The sequence below is a fragment of the Aspergillus flavus genome, chromosome 1 (genome assembly GCF_009017415.1).
Source record: "Aspergillus flavus chromosome 1, complete sequence".
NCBI lineage: Eukaryota > Fungi > Ascomycota > Eurotiomycetes > Eurotiales > Aspergillaceae > Aspergillus > Aspergillus flavus.
Genome location: NC_092406.1, coordinates 508,407 through 524,132, shown reverse-complemented (window position 1 = coordinate 524,132; position 15,726 = coordinate 508,407). Strand labels below are relative to the sequence as shown.

Below are 15,726 nucleotides of genomic sequence, written 5' to 3'. Positions count from 1 at the left end.
AATGTAACATTATGTCCAAACGAAGGGACTGATCGGCAGAGGTTGGGCAGAATGTATTGGATGGCCTGCAAGGGATGTGGCACGTGCCCGCGGGGTTGGGAAATTCCCAAATATGCATGTATGTACATACGGAGTACAAGAGGTGGAATAAAGTTAAGAGACATACAGAAGCTGTCGGCGCGGTGATAAAGTAATCTGCTCAACTACTGATAAAGTATCATTGATTGAGGTAATATCAATCCAGGCCGTTGGGCATCTCTCCATATTCCAAGAGTTGTGTACACAGTGCTGCATGGGATAGAATAGGAGCGGGCGGTAGGCTCCATCATTGGCAGGAGTAGATGATCAAGCTTTATAGGCAAAGTCCCTAACGCAAAAAGTAGAAATGGGTATGAATTTGACATTAAATCAATAAGTATTATAACCATACAGAAGGGTTCTCGCCTCTTCCTCATGGCTTTCTAACAAACCATTCCAAACCAATAATATTTAATACATGAGACGTGGGTATCCAAGAGAGATTCTATCATTTTTCTTCCAAGTTTTGTATGAGACCCACTGCTTAAATCATAGTACCCTTGTTCTGCTTCTTGTCGACATTGTAATTCTTCCAGATGGCGATGCAAGGAATTCCCAGAGCCAGCAAACAGGTCGCGGCAATCGATCCGTACATTTGGGTACGACCCCATGCGTAATTAATGGCATCACGGGTTGGACTCTCCATGGCGTATGTTTGCTGAAGTGTATAACCACCCAAGTAGATTTCGTTGGCCTGCGATAGCATGTCACTTGGTAGACGGGACTCGAGAGCGTCGAGCCAGGTGTTGTTGTAGATGGCTGCAGCCACAGCATAACCAATGGCACCACCCAAGCTGTTGAACAGACCCAAGATTGCCAGCATCATAGGCACACCTTCGCGGTCAGCGGAGGCCATGACAGCCATTTCGTTACCAAGGACAATAGAACCACCACCAAAAGCGATGAAAATTTGGCACATGATAACATAGCCAATATCACCACCACCCTCACCACGGAAGTGAATCATCAAACCAGCACCCAGGATCATGAGGGGAAGAGCGAAGAACAGACAAGCGTACTTGAAGTGCTTGGTGAACTTGACCCATAAACCGAAGCCAACACCCCAGAAGGTGGAACCAACGTTGTAGATCTGCGCCATATATCCTCCCATCGACTCACTGAGGTTGTACACGACAATACAGAAATTCATGAAATATTGATCCCAGCAGTAGAAGCTGAAGAAAGCAAGAGCAGCCATACCGCAGGCACCTAAAACGGTGCGCTTCTTGAGTAATTCGTAACTTACGAAATGGGAACGAGTAAACCACTTCTCCCACGCGGCGAAAACAAAAAGCAGACAGAATCCGACGACAATCTCGGCAATGAAAGCTGCAGATTTGTATTGGGCCCGACCGTAGGTTGCCAAGCTGAATGGCAGCAGCAGAAGGATCCAAGCAGCCATCAAAAGGAGTGCACCAATAACTGAAATCGCACAAAGTCAGCAAGAAAACAGAGAACCGGGAGATTTCGTAGCATACCATCAAATTCATGGAAGTAATGTACGATAGATTGCACAAGACTCCGGCCACTGGGCTCCCGTTTGAAGACGCCCATCTTGATGGCCTTGCGCTCATAATATTTGAAAACTACAGCAAGGGGACAGAGGGTGACTGGAACCACGATAGCGAACACACCATAACCCCAGCGCCAACCGCTGTGACGGACAAAAGACTGGCCAGCCAAAGGAGCTGTGAAGGCAGTGCAGATGAAAGGCGTGCTGACAAAAGCAAAAGCGAAGGCTCTGTTCTTCAGGCCAGAAGTATCGGCAATGAAAACGTCGAGAATAAGGTAAACAGAGTTATACCCAACCCAAAAGAGAACGTTACCGGCGGCGAAGGAATCAGGTCCGTTGCATGCAGCAAGGATGATCAGGCCGAGTGTGTAGACTCCGATGAAGACGAGCAAACCTTCCGCACGGCCCCAAATGTTAAGCATTCTAGCAATTGGCAACTTCAGAACACCTCCGATGATACTATACAAGATATTGGACGTAGCAACTTGCGGTGCTTGCTGAAAATCGGCATAAGCGGCTAACATAACGGTGCTGCTGAGAGCTGACTGCAGTGCCATCATAAAGAAACACACCCAAATCCTGTGATTGATCATACATGGTTAGACGTGAAATCCGACAAACAATTAACAAATCAGGCAAGATACTCACCAGCCGTAGGTAAAACGGACAGCCTTCTTACTCCAGACAAGGGCAGCGGCTTCGGCTTTCTGCTGACCGAGTAGCGCATCTCGCGTAACCTGATCGGGATGTTCTTGAGCTTCCTTCTCGTTACGCGCTTCAAGACTCAGTCGGGAACTGTCAGTCTCAATAGCAAGGATCTGATTTCCGGATGCTTCCGCTGCATTCTTCGGCCTATGAGCTTCGGTATCGCCGGTTTCTGCGGCTGGTGTACCACCAGTGAATTTCTCCAAGACACCCATATTCGATTGAATTAGTCACGTCAAAGCGTGATCCCTCTATCGCTTCCTTCTCTTCTGATCTCGAGTGTGAAGCTCACACTTCCTGTCCGGTTTGAGACCTCGATGGCGTGGTCTTCCCCAATTGAAAACAATCAAAGGGTGGAAGCTTGGGTACTCAAAGTGACAGGGGGGAAGGGGGAGAGATAAGATCTATAAAAGAGAGAAGAAAAGAGATCCGCACGAGGAAATCAACCGCAATATATCCACCAGCAACGGCGAATGGGCCGGGCCATAGAAATCATGCGAAACACAATTTTCCTTTCCCGCACAAGACGCGCTGCTTCAGCGTGGAGCCCTAGCGATGTTCGTTGAGTGGTGGAAGTGGCTGTATCGGACCAATCATGGTCCGGAGGGGATTGTAACCGTGGAGCCACAATGCGACTGGCCGGATCAGATAACATTTTGGGATCTGATTATGGAACTACCCTTTTAGTCTCATCCGATACAGACCGATACGCCTGCTTCGGAGCTGAAAATGCCTGAGCGGAAATTATACCCACTCATTGGTGTGCTAATGGGGAGAAAGAAAAAGAAAGAAAAAATCCAAATCAGAAAATTACCTCTACAGGGTGATGATCCGCTGTTTTGCCCTTGCAGGCCTCATCTCCGGTTCTATTCCGGTCTAGGCGCGATTTACCAGTCACTATCCAAGGCCAATACTACTCTACTACCTACTGTGCATGCAATTCGAGATTAAATATCTCAAGCCAGAGTGATATTATTTGCCTTCCTCCTTTGTTTTGATCGAGGGAACACTCCACGCTTTCTTGTGCGATACGACATCTGATCGAGTAAGGGCATCGCCCTCACACGAAAAGTTCCGGTGCGGATGAGTCCAGCACATTAGTTGCTCCACAATGAGCTTAGTACGTCCTCTCCCACGCGATGCCAAGGAGCGAATACCGGCTGTAAAGTCAAACGAGATGAACAAAATGTCCAACCGCAAAAGAGAAATTTATCCCGTAAGCTGATGGGATCGATTGAGTGGGATCACTCTAGCGTATTAGGTGTCTTACACTTAAAACAAGACATGGCCCGAGCAGAGAACAGGTAAGCAATACCAAGCATGCATCGTAGCTAAGTCTTATAGTACATGTACAGTACATGACTGTTCTTGGGGCGTAGACTATCATCCCACTTCCCTGGGAGTTAGTTGAGCTAGCAAGAGTATAGTTTTGGCCTTCCCAACTAGCAATATGACATTTAACTTTTGAACCTGATTTGACTTCTTCCTTTCCCACTAAATCGGGCGAAGATAAGCATGGGTGACCATCGACATGACCACGTTGGGAACCCCCCATCAAACTAAACAAATCGGGAAAAGGAAACCAGAAGCCCAAAAGAAGCCATAACTTTTCGCTAATATTTATTGTCATACTCATGTGACCAGCAAACTCTTAAGGTCACATCTGAGTGTATGAAAGTAAACTCTTGTCATGAGCAGTGTCAGTCATGCCATACAAGATTGGGAAAAGAATTTCCCACCAAGCGTTCCCCACTTAGCGCACGGTTGGTTCCCACATCGGCAACACCGTCAGGCCTGCAAATTTTTTCACCGTGTTGACGTCTTCGACTGTGAAAGTTCATTGTTCGCCGCCAGACACTTGTCCCATGGTAGATAAGATTTTCCTCTGTGATCAAATCAATCAGATAATCTAATCTGATGTCTAACAACACCAGGAACTCCGAAAGTCTGACATATTATGCGTTCATCCCGAACCCATATTTTCCAATTCAGCCAAGCAGAATAAGCATTTTTCTATTTTCTTTGCTTGACAGTATCCAACCAAAAATGTCTCGGTCTGCCCATTGCCAAGACGCTGTCGGTAGAGCAAGTTGCAAGCGTGAACCATCAGATTTTGCCTGCCATTCTCCGCGCTACGCTAACACAGGCCGCCAGAACGATTAATTAAAAAAAAAAAAAAAAAAATTTCGTTAGCTTGGGGGCAACTGCAGACAAAGAAGGTCAACGAAACGCCGTTTTAGTGTACGCTACCGTGGAAACTCTTTTTTATTCACCTGTCTAGATCGTTTAGGCCGGGTTAGTGCTGGGCACCGTACCAGATTTTGCAGCCGGAGGGACCGACCGCCGCAAGACGGCCTCGAAAGATATCGGGTGAGTCCGTAGTTCATGTTCTCTGTAAACTATCCCCCATGAGGACGACAGGCAACTATGGCAGTTCGCCACGGGATTTCAATAGTTGCCGCCATGGGGTGGTTCGAGTAACTCTAGACGATGCCATCAGACCAACCCCACAACGCCAACAGGCAATAAGACAGAGAAAAAGAAAAAGCAAAGCGAAGGCCAGGGAAGGGCGACCTCGGTCAGGGCCACTATTCATTACCTAATGATTATTACATCCATCTAGTAATGACAAGGAAGAACTTCAACTCACCCACGTCGCAGGAAGAAGGAAACGTTGACCCAAGGAATGATGAAACAGCAGAAGATGAAGATCAATGATCAGAAGAAGCGAATAAGTTAGCTTACTGCGTACCGCTGATCTTTCTCAGACGATATTAATAAGTGAAACAGCATCTATTAATACGTGTTTCCCCTGTACACCGCAGTAGTGGCTGCGGCAGTCCACATCATCTGTCGATCATGATTCTTTTCATTTAATTAGTGCAATCCATCCGCAACCAATGGCTTATCTGAAAGCTTGACTGACGCAGCCCGGGGCATAGAAAAGGGGGGTACGTAATCTGTACAGGTACTCGCAAGCTCCAATGACTCCAGGAGTTACGAAGTATATCGGTTCTTTGATAATACCATGCTTTTCCTATGGCCTTCTGGTCTTAACCAATGAGTTCCTATGCATCTGAAATCAATATTATCTCTTTAGACTGTCACGTAAAGCCATTGTCAAGAATCCCAAAGGTGTAATCACTCTCCATTCTCGGTCTATCCGAACACATACCCGCCAACCATCACTACATCGTCGCCCATGCCCGTTGAGAGGATATCATTAATCTGCATTTATATGACTAGAACAGACGTTCCCAGTGCTCTAATTTCAAGACAGGTTCATGTTGAAGCTTAACTACGAATGATGACTATGCGAGAGCGTGCTTGGCAAATGGGTTTCTCGAGAGGAGATGGTTGTCAACACACAAGACATGCAAAGTAGCTATATCTCTTGTGTAACGTGCGACAGCAATTAGCTCAGCCTTATAGGGAAAATGGCACAGATGCATCTGACCTCGGTCATGGAATGAATGTTCGTGCTACAGTAGCAAATTTGAAGAGTTGGTTGGTTCATACGCGAGCTCGGTGATGCTTATTGGTTAGATGGCTCTTGTAAACAAGATAAGGAATCGATTATGTCCAGGCCAAAAAGCGAGCTACACTGGTACAACCCATCTGACAGTACAGGCCCTTCGAGGTTATCTTTATATTTACTAGTATCTGGGGCAAAATACTACGACTGGAGAGGTGGTTTCTAGACTGGATGGTGCCGCTTGACAGGAAGCATTCCGAATCCCTAGAGACATAAGGATCCCTTGTTCAAGTTCTTTTTTCTAACTCAAAGTTTTGCACTGGATCTATTGAATTTTTAGGCATTATAGTAGTATCATTCAACACAAGCTCTATCAAACTTTTTTGTTAGCCTCCGAGTCGCTTTGTTAAACACGCCGCTGATGCGAATCCTGCACGCTAATCTGATCGCCATTAAGTGGGACCATATGCATGATGCCGTAGAAAACAGGAAAAAAAAAAAAATTAGGAAAATATTCATAAGCAATCATTAACTATAGTCTCAAACGCCTCGGTATCATACCACTGAAGAAGTAGCAATAGCTTCTCCAGTCTGTGCTGTTTCGAGTTCGGAGGTTCCTTGCTGAACATCTCCTTGTCCATCATCCTGTTCCTGCCCCTGCTCCTGCTCCCGAGCACGCTCTTCCTGCTCTTGTTTTTCTTCTTCCTCCTCCCAACTATCAACAACCTCAGCTGCGGGTTGTGGGGTTCGCAACTGTTTCCCGGCGCCTACTCCTGACCGAAGGACGAGTTTTTCCTTCTTAGGAGCGCCCCATGTGCTCCCATCATCGCCAGTGAGAGCCGCAAACATCGAACCAGACCGGGAAGTCGTGCCTGGATTCGGGGTCGTGCTTCGTGTGCTGGCATTGCTTCGTCGTGAGGCGGCGACCTGAGCCCATCCACCCTCGTTGGTGGCGTTTGCCTGGGCCTTAACAGCTTCCCGTTGGGCCTTGGCTTCCGCTGCAGCAAGACGCTGGGCTTCACGTTCTTTTTGTCTCTGGCGTTCGCGTAGTTTAACGCATTCGCTTACACTCATGCCGCCGATTCCGATCGCTGTTCCATTGCCCATCCCAAGAAGAGGAGGGTTCCACACTGTAGGTTTCAAAACAAACACATGTCGGTGAGGTTCGGGGTCAAAGCTCTCGCTCGCGAAGCCCCAGTCAGTTGCGAGAGAATGAACGAACGCCCGTAGGGATGACTTTGCTGGTTGAAACCGTACAGAACGTTGTGTTGGATTAGCCGCTAATGAGTGAAGAGTAGATTCATAAGATTGGAGGGTAGACAAAGGAGCGGAGGACGACAACTGGATATACATGTCCAGAGTTTCAGAAGAATAGGGAAGACTCGCAGTAGCGTTCTGCGCAACAGTAGTCGACGGGTTAATGTCAACTCCCAAAGCAGATGCCAACGAACGGTTCCGCTCGAGCCGCGCGCATTCATCATCACATGTCAAGGGGGTCACAGCAGGCAATCTTTGTGGCTGCTGCAACTGTCCCTTTGATGCCACAGCCTTCGCTGCATTGCAACGACGCTCCTGGCGGAGGCGTCCGCAACCACATGTTACCGTGATCATGGAAGAACAGGGCGTTTTCTCGGGGCATGGATAAGGCGCGTGGCAAGGCTCCGTGCATGGATGACCGCACATCGTCTTGGTCTTTCCGCATGGCTGTTGGCAAGGCTTCAAAGTATCTTCGCAATCGCCCGGGCGATGGCAGTTCTTCTGGCACGTATGAGAGCCACACTTAAGCGTTTCGCCACAGATACGGCCACACCGCGCATCTGCCAGCCAACAGGGTACGTTCTTCAATATTTGTTTTCCACACAAGCACATCTTCTCGGTTAGATAGGGGCATTTGGGACACTCCTCTTCATCCGTATGACAGTTGTGTGGTGTCTGGGGATGACCGCACGATTTCGGGCGTTCGCACGGCGCAGAGCATGGCGGCGGCTGGGTCCCACAAGGTAAAGGTGGATACAAAACAGATCGACCACAATTACATGAGATCTCCTCGAAGATGGCCTCTCTACAAGTGTTGCAGGGTCCTTTATGACAGAGCTCGGGGCATGTATGCCGCCCACATTTCAGCATGCGGCCACACACCCGAGTGCAGATATGTTCGGCCTCCACATCTTCATCACTTGGGCGGAGATGAGACTTGAGCTTTCGCCGCAGAGCCTGACGCTCAACCGCCTTCTGTTCGCCGGGACAACAGCGCTCAGCACACGCATGCCGACCACAATGCAAGCCAGCCTTGCAGACGCGAAAACACTGAGGGTGCTCAAGAGTACCTTGGTGGCAAATTGACATAGATGAGTTGCGTCCGCAACGGCAAGGTACGAGGACTCTGCGCAAACAAGGCCCACAAGATCCGGTGTGGCAGACCTTGTCGCATGAATGTCCACACGGTAGAATCTTTCCACAGGCCTCCAAGCAGTTGGGAATGGGGTCCTCACAAGAGTTTCGAGGCGTATATCCGGGAATTTCCGCCAATGGTGTTTTACCGCAAGGACAATGAAGGACGACGTCTGGTGACCTTGGACAGTGGGCGGGTTGTACGTCCTGTGGATGGCAACCCTTCTGGCAGAAGTGAACGCCACAGTCGAAGGGGCGATTGCATTGGTCTCCGCAACTAAAACAACCAGTCCAATCCTCAACCTCGCCGTCCTCATCGTGCAGCATATGGCTGTCCATTTCTTCGTCCTTGGAACTGCACAACATTTCCGTCTGTACTTTTCCACAGTAGCAGCGAGCCTCTACCCTCTCCTCACAATCACCACAGAGACCCTCGTGGCATGGTCGGGGGCAAGCATGCTCGCCGCACGGCAGAAGATCCCCGCAGATTTCCCCGCAGCTCCATCCATTTTCATAATCGGTATCCTGGCAACGCTTGGTGGACGAATTTCGACCGCAAAAGCAATCTTGTGTGGGGCCCATAGCTGTACATGGCGCGCAGGGCCCAGCATGACAGGTCGCATCGCACGGATGCGGACAGCCTTTACGCTGTCGTGCACAGGTCTGTCCACATGAATGTGGTGGAAGACCAGGAAGCGATCGCGGGTCAACTTCTTTTTCGCACCAGCAAGTATAATTTGATGGAAACACTTCTTGGGGAAGGTTACAGCCAGGACAGCGCCAGGCTCGAGGTGTAGTCGGGTCACCTTCTCCTTGGCGACGGGCAGAGTCCTGCGCAGCAGCACCTTCGTTCTTCGACCACTTCTTGACACAGCTTAGATGGAAGACCGTCCAACATAATCCGCAATTCCAGACACGCGATCTCCTCCCCAGCTCTGCGGTGCAAATAGGACACTCATAGAGGTTGTGAGCAATATCCTCATGAATGCGAGTGGCAATGTCGGGCGCAACTGATTTTGTCGTAACTTTAGGCGGCGGGGGCGGGGCATTCTTAGCCTTAGGCTTCTTCTTCGCGGGTGCGGAAGTAGTCGAGGGAGTTGGCTCGTTGGTGACAGGTTCCGATTGTGTTCCTGGCACAAATGCAGGCGCATCGGCCCTCAATCCTAGATCATTCGCATCCACTGCTGTATCAACCTGTTCGCCCTCCGGAGCCTGTTCTGGCTTCGTTAAGCGTCCCTCGAACCGTCTGCCCGTACTAGTTGTTCCTCGGTCCCCGCCTCGTTGTCTCTGTCGACGACTACTACCCTCCGAGGGTGCGCCGCCGCCCCGACCGCCCCCTCTTCCCCTCCGTGGTCCTCGGCGAGAGCGCGGTGCATCGGCGGGGAGATCTGATGGTGAATTCTGGGTAGGTTGGACTTGTGACGGCTGCTGGGTTGGTGGTTGTGCTGCTTGTGCATCGTGCGATCGTTCTGGAGCTTGCGTCTGAGGGCGTCTGTGATTGCGATTGCCACGACCTCGGCCTCCGCGTCTCGATGGCCTCGGGCGAGATGCGCTTCCCTCTGCGACGGGTGCAGGCGCGTCGGACATAGTGGTGATCGATAGCCGGTTACAAACTTCGTCCCGCCCGCTCATGCACTGCGATAAAGAACTGATTGTAATGGGTAAGTGCGTAAAGACAGATAGCCGTGGAGGCTTCCTCGAGCAGGACGAGTGAAGGTGTGTCCGAAGATAACAAAGGAATAAAACAGGGCCTTGTTCCCCCGGAGGCGACGAGGATTAAATCAAAAGAAGGCGATCGAAAGATCGACGGGGCGATTGTTCCTTAGAATTTCAGATTTCAGTGGCGGAAGCTCCGTTGCGGCTCTAGCCGTTGGTTGGCTTCTCAGCCTCCAATCACATGCAGTACAAGATTTACAGTCTTCATGAGTCATGTGGCTAGGCCGCCAGAGTCATTCTTTGCACTAGGAGTGGTCCCTGCCAAGAGCGCGATTGTTGGTTGTGAGTAATCGTGACTCAGGCCCCTCTCTTTCCGACTTCCTTTACGAGTGATCATCTCCACGCTGAAATGCATTAAGACCAGCCAGGAACTTAATCAATCTTAATAGGAAGGCCCTTACAGACGCTAGATTCATCGAATTGTTCTTCATCTTGGTCAAGATTCACGTAGCACCGAATGATATATAGAAGTCAAGTACAATAGTTATATATATCTTTGAATGAAAAAACGGTATTCCAGAGCCAAACATCACACTCCCCATTACTGAGATAGATAGAGAAATGAAGTGCTTTGGCTGCTAGAGGACGGAGCCAAAACCCAAGAATAAAATATATCAAAGTGACATCGCTATGCAAATGATAAATATCATGCAAATAAAAACAAAGCAGGAACAATCTTATCAGCCGTCAAACCTAGCCTTCCTCATGATCACATAAAAAGGACAATCTCTCCCCGGTCATTTCTCTTGATGCGCAATGTGCGCCAAAGATCTTTCTCGTCTTCACCTCTCTGCTCGTGGTCTGCACGGCTGCGCCCTTGCTCACGACCACGGTCGTCATCAAATTCGTCAGTGAAGTCACGATGAAAGCGCTTCAAAACCTTGTTCACAGAGAATCCTCGCTGGCTTTCGGGACCCTTGGTCACCAACGACAAGAAGTGAGCAGCCATCTGTCGCTGTAAATCACTAGGAATGTTCGGCTGCCCATAGATCACGACTTGACGACCGTCATCCCCGCGTGGGGATTCGGTCCGGGAACCGTTGGCATATTCGATTTGCTTGAGACGTTGAGATGGCCGACCATCCTGAGCGCTACTCTTCCGCTTAGACTTCTGCGAATCAGAGGCCCCACGGTTCGACTTCTTGGGTCGTGCATCACCATCATCTGATGAACCACGCTTGCTTTCTGCAGGGCCTCCAAACATGGAAGAGACAAAGCGTCCGGCACGGTTTTTCATCGAGATACCCAAGCCGGCATCAGAGCCATCCTTGTCGTCACGGCGAGTACGCTTGATGGGAGACGAAGGGTCCTGGTAACGCCGGCGAGGATGATCGGCGTGGTCATTCTCAGCTTCCAGGGAGGGGGATCGAAGCATCCGACTCAAACCACCTGTTAACCCGGAGTGATTCAGCATGGGCGTACCTGGGTGGTTCACAACGCTAGATGGCGCTTCCATCATAGGAGTATCGGCATCTTCAATCTCCTGATCTTCATTGTGGCGCTTTCGCTTCTTCTCACTGGTGACGGCGCCCGCCTCAGTCTTGCGTGAACGATCCTTCTTCTTTTTCGGGGCCGGGGTCATAAATTCCATGGAGGCGTTTGCGGCTTTACTTGGGTACGCCGATGGAGGGATAGGACCAGAGCCGTAAGAATACCCATTTTCCTCGTATGGCAGATCATACTTCTTATCTTCATCCTCGCCGCCCGTTTCGTAGTTGGTCAGCGCCTTACTGGCTTCAAAGACAGAGGGGGCGTGATCAACCATTTGCATCTGCTCTTTGGGCTGAGCGAGGGAGACTTTAGATGCGTTCTCAGCAACTAGGAAGTCGAATACATTGACTTGTTTAGGATCGTTTCTCTGAGGAGTCCCGGACGTAACTGGGGGAGTAGGGGCAGTGGGCAGCGCGGATACATTTTCCTTCGACTTATCGGACTCAGGAGCATCCTCGACGTACGGTGCTCGGTGACCATTGGCAGTAGGCTTGGAGTTTTGCTGATGATCGTTCTTGCCTTTCTGATTCCGTTGGTTCTTCGTCTGTTTCGGCTTATATAGAGCGCCCTCGTACTTCTGAGCCTCTGTCATGCATGACTTAAGCCAAGTTAGCGTCGACCAATCAATAATAGTGGGTTGTTGAATAGGTAGTATTTATCAAGAGGCCCTTCGCTGTTGACGCCGACCCGATACCACTGCGACAAGCTGTAAAGCAAAGCTGTAAAGCAAAGCTGCTAAGTGATCGCACCGATAACCACTAGTGTGCTCAAGGCGGCGGGGGCGATCGAGGAGCATCGGACTGATAGGTAGAGCACGTAGGAAAAGCAAAACATATCCATACCGTATGTGATCTATAACTAGTTCCCTGGAAATGGACCATGCAATCAATGCAGGTGAAGGATGCGCCGCGACATTGGTTGCGATGGGGATCGAGTTTCTTCTTGGTGAGAATATCACCGCAAGCCTAAAATTGAGAGGCAAAGGTCAGCCATCACCATCCATATAAGGTTCGCCCATAACATCTGGACACCAGAGAGCGAATAAGCGTTTTGTCCAACTCACCTCGCATGAGAAAGACACCATTTTGGGCCCCGCTATATAACCCACTTATGAGATGGCAGCACAGTTACTGGTGGGTACTATAACCCTGAGCAACAAAGTGAAAGTGAAAGTGAAATAAAAAAATACTTGGCACGCACGCTGTCTGGCGCTGCGAAATGTCAGGCACAAGGATCAGTTACGCGATCAGCTATTTGCGACTGATAAAGAGATTGTCGCGCGGAATCGCAAGATGAGCCGAAAGCAAAAATGATCAGGAACCCCTTCGTTGTCAGGATAACAACACGAAGAATGTAAGCTATTTCCAATAGGAACAAACGAAATAGAGAGGAATACAGAGATCACACAACGCTATGATCAAAGACACAGCGCCTGAAAAGTTGGACACTCTGCTACCTTTCCTTCTCTTGGTCTTTGTCTGTGTTTCTCTTTATCTTTTTGGCGCGCTCAATAAAAAAAAAAAAAAAAAAAAAAAAGGCGGAAAGCTCCCAAACACCAAATGGCGCTAATCCTACTTTAGTAATGTAAATGGGTCAATCCGTAATGCCTCGGAAACCAGGCATACACATCCCCACAATAGGACAACAGCGATATCAATACTAAGTACTCCGTGGTGATGGAGAGGAACAACAAAGATGAAAGTTTCGGAAAATCTCAAAATGCAGCGGTGTATATACACCACACACTCCTAGGGGTTATTTGTAGTTTCGCTTATGCGCAGTGCTTTAGATTGGCCTGAACACGATCCCAAGATTAGAGACATATATTGCGGTCAGGGAGAGCCAGGATTCCCACGCACCATAATACGATGATCTGTTGATCGCAGCTTCAAAAAGGGTGTGTGGCGCCTGTACATCCAGCAATCAGCGTGGACTTGTCAGGAGACTCGCTCCGATCCCAATGTGGAGGCTGACGAGCCATTCATCGCCCACTATCTCTTTTCAGCTTGCCAGTTAGCGTAGCGCTTATGGAGGGGCTATGCAGTTCGACAGAGGATAAGGCCTTGAGCACGGATTCTGGAGACAATGTTGATGATAATAATAACAACAACACGCTTTCTTACGGCCGGGGCCCATCCATCTCTGATTAGACGAAAGCTACCCTAGTGGAATTAGCTTTATCTACTGCCTCTAGGTCCCGCGTCTTGTATCCCATGAGGTCAAGAATACAGATTATGCCTATGATCACTCCCGGAAGCTAATGTTTCGATTTTCCTGGGGATAGTTTCATGATCTCGTATTCGGCAGGACCCCGCACTTTGACCATTCCAGGCGTCGAACTGTGCTGTAGTACCTAGTACTGTCGAGGCTATTGAGAAGATAGATCCATGTTCTCACAAGCGGAAAATAGTGCAGTAACATGAGCACAAAAGAAGCTTTCGGCAAGAATAGTGGCTCATCCGGTTGAAGGCTACACTAGAGCTGCACTTGCGCGCATGACTGCATTGAAGTGCTACCTGTGACTGGCTCGGCTGACCAACAATTGAACGGTGCGTCTGATCGCTGGAATGTTACGCAGTGATGTAGAAGGTTCTTCTACAATCAAACATCTTCTTGTCAACAAGTGACGCCTGAGCACTCCTCAGCAGGGTACAAGAGTGCATCTTTGTGTGTCAATCAACAATCCGGACGGTATATATGTACTGTGCATTATCTGACTCCAGTATACTCCCAACGAACCCGCGTGGGTGAAGCATGAACGAATTAATTTTCAATATAATGTTTGCGACTTAGTCTCGAGACTAAGAGCTCGAGAAATACCGAGTAAAATTCAACCCCGCGTAGTTCTGGATCTGTTGTCAGTCTCTATCGTGATAGCGAGATGTGGGGCGAAGCAAGGGGGAAAACCCACGGTTCCTTGGATACCTCAAAGCGCTGACTAGTAGCAATGTCGTCGCTTTCTTTGGAGTCAACATGGCTTCTACTCTTGAGCTCCTCGTTCTCGTCTTCGGTGTCTTCGTCCTTGGCGCAGCCACAGTCGTAAAAGTCGCCGATCTTATTGCAGTCGAAAATAGGCTTCTTGAGCATAGTGTTGACCTCATTGTGAATAAAACAGCCCCATCCTGACGCGGCATTGCGTGATGATACCTGCGGAGGATACTTCTTCAAGTGACCCTGAAAATGCGAGGCGCATTCGCCACTGATTTACGGTCAGTGTCATCGGATATGCACTCTCACGCGGAAGGTATATACCATGGATATAATCGCGCAAATAAATAAATGAAGGAGCGCAAAGTTTCTTGTTGCTCCTCCGTCGGATCTTCTGGATACCGTGCCAGCATAGTATGGAAATACTTCCACGTAGCGCGCCCTAATTCCGCCCTAACATTCCCATACAATCAGTATAAATTCAGAACCCCCCGAACCAATAAGTGTATGTAACGTACTTAGCCGTCTCGTTGCCCAGCTTCGGCATCACCACCTCGCCTTTGACCATATCATCCTTTGTCAATGTTGAATGAGACGCTTTCTCCAGGTGACCGGGTGCTCGGATCGCGGGGCTTGGTGGGCCTTGAGGTCGGACGAAGAAGACAAAGAGAAGGAAGATCGAGACTGCAGCGCCAAGCAGTATTCGCCTGGTAATATGGCGGTTCGCCATGTTGAAAACGAGGGACTTGATGTGAGGTAGCAACCGTCAGTCGAGGGGTAGGTCAATGGATTGGAATTTCAACAAGGGTCGAGACAAGATTTCTCGAGTCAGGATTGGCCTGGGTTTCAGTGGTCGGAGCTAAATTAGCAGAAGTAAAAGTAAAAGAAAAGGAGAGACTGTGACGGAGCAAAGCTAGCGAGAGAATCGTGGTTTTACTCCGACGTCCCTGCATGAGGTTATCCTTTGTTCCGAAGATCAGTCCACGTGTAGATAACACACATTGTCTCACTTGTGCTTGCTTAGTCATGGGAGCATCCAATGCAGAAATCAATCTCTATTCCAATTATTGTACAAGATTTGTTCCCAGTTAAGAACTGTGCTATAATGTGGATATTCAGAACCATGCCGATAGAAGTTGCATTGAGCACATGGATTATGTATGCCAAGCAACCAGTAGGAATGTGGAGATCTACTTGATGGCGTATCTTCAACGCCACACTAATACTGATAAACAGCCATCACCACACTAGATGCAATGTTTCCACCAGTGACAATGGTTGGTATGTGATCTGAAACACAATAAAACCGAGACTTGAAGAAGGCCCTGCACAATGCTTGTGAAACTGGGACTGAGCTTTCTGAGTACCTTGGTATTGATTGGGCAGTCATATACAGTCCAATTGTAGATAGATCCTAGCAACTTCTATG

General features: G+C 49.0%; 4 protein-coding genes across 4 annotated transcripts; all 4 read right to left on the bottom strand.

Moving 5' to 3' along the window:
• Positions 1–562: 562 nt before the first annotated feature.
• F9C07_190 (putative transporter) lies at positions 563–2,511 on the bottom strand (the record flags this gene model as incomplete). The annotated part of the gene is made up of 3 exons (XM_041288988.1): positions 563–1,500; positions 1,557–2,170; positions 2,240–2,511. 3 exons carry the CDS (start codon positions 2,509–2,511, stop codon positions 563–565), a joined length of 1,824 nt encoding a protein of 607 aa, XP_041141655.1.
• Positions 2,512–3,250: 739 nt separating this feature from the next.
• Positions 3,251–10,190, bottom strand: F9C07_1007984 (uncharacterized protein). The gene is made up of 3 exons (XM_071507335.1): positions 5,754–10,190; positions 4,036–5,689; positions 3,251–3,980 (listed from the first exon to the last, which is right to left on the bottom strand). The coding sequence occupies exon 1, from the start codon at positions 9,792–9,794 to the stop codon at positions 6,327–6,329; it is 3,468 nt and encodes a 1,155-aa protein (XP_071365439.1). The 5' UTR covers positions 9,795–10,190; the 3' UTR covers positions 3,251–3,980; positions 4,036–5,689; positions 5,754–6,326.
• F9C07_1009520 (uncharacterized protein) lies at positions 10,191–13,540 on the bottom strand. The gene is made up of 5 exons (XM_071507341.1): positions 13,229–13,540; positions 12,945–13,164; positions 12,433–12,580; positions 12,212–12,334; positions 10,191–11,967 (listed from the first exon to the last, which is right to left on the bottom strand). Exons 3-5 carry the CDS (start codon positions 12,451–12,453, stop codon positions 10,588–10,590), a joined length of 1,524 nt encoding a protein of 507 aa, XP_071365438.1. The 5' UTR covers positions 12,454–12,580; positions 12,945–13,164; positions 13,229–13,540; the 3' UTR covers positions 10,191–10,587.
• Positions 13,541–14,151: 611 nt separating this feature from the next.
• On the bottom strand, positions 14,152–15,132 carry F9C07_187 (sulfhydryl oxidase). The gene is made up of 4 exons (XM_071508457.1): positions 14,816–15,132; positions 14,622–14,750; positions 14,281–14,568; positions 14,152–14,215 (listed from the first exon to the last, which is right to left on the bottom strand). The coding sequence occupies exons 1-4, from the start codon at positions 15,025–15,027 to the stop codon at positions 14,200–14,202; spliced, it is 645 nt and encodes a 214-aa protein (XP_071365437.1). The 5' UTR covers positions 15,028–15,132; the 3' UTR covers positions 14,152–14,199.
• Between the last annotated feature and the right edge of the window lie 594 nt (positions 15,133–15,726).

Bases quoted from the DNA above. Each gene is read 5' to 3' on its own strand.
- F9C07_1009520 (XM_071507341.1), bottom strand. From the start codon at position 12,453: ATGGTGTCTTTCTCATGCGAG. The intron at 12,335-12,432 runs GTGAGTTGGACA...TCTCAATTTTAG, and splicing joins TGGTGTCTTTCTCATGCGAG to GCTTGCGGTGATATTCTCAC. The intron at 11,968-12,211 runs GTATGGATATGT...ACTTGGCTTAAG, and splicing joins CTAGTTATAGATCACATACG to TCATGCATGACAGAGGCTCA.
- F9C07_1007984 (XM_071507335.1), bottom strand. From the start codon at position 9,794: ATGAGCGGGCGGGACGAAGTTTGTAACCGGCTATCGATCACCACTATG.
- F9C07_187 (XM_071508457.1), bottom strand. From the start codon at position 15,027: ATGGCGAACCGCCATATTACCAGGCGAATACTGCTTGGCGCTGCAGTC. The intron at 14,751-14,815 runs GTACGTTACATA...TGGGAATGTTAG, and splicing joins CTGGGCAACGAGACGGCTAA to GGCGGAATTAGGGCGCGCTA. The intron at 14,569-14,621 runs GTATATACCTTC...ACCGTAAATCAG, and splicing joins TTTGCGCGATTATATCCATG to TGGCGAATGCGCCTCGCATT.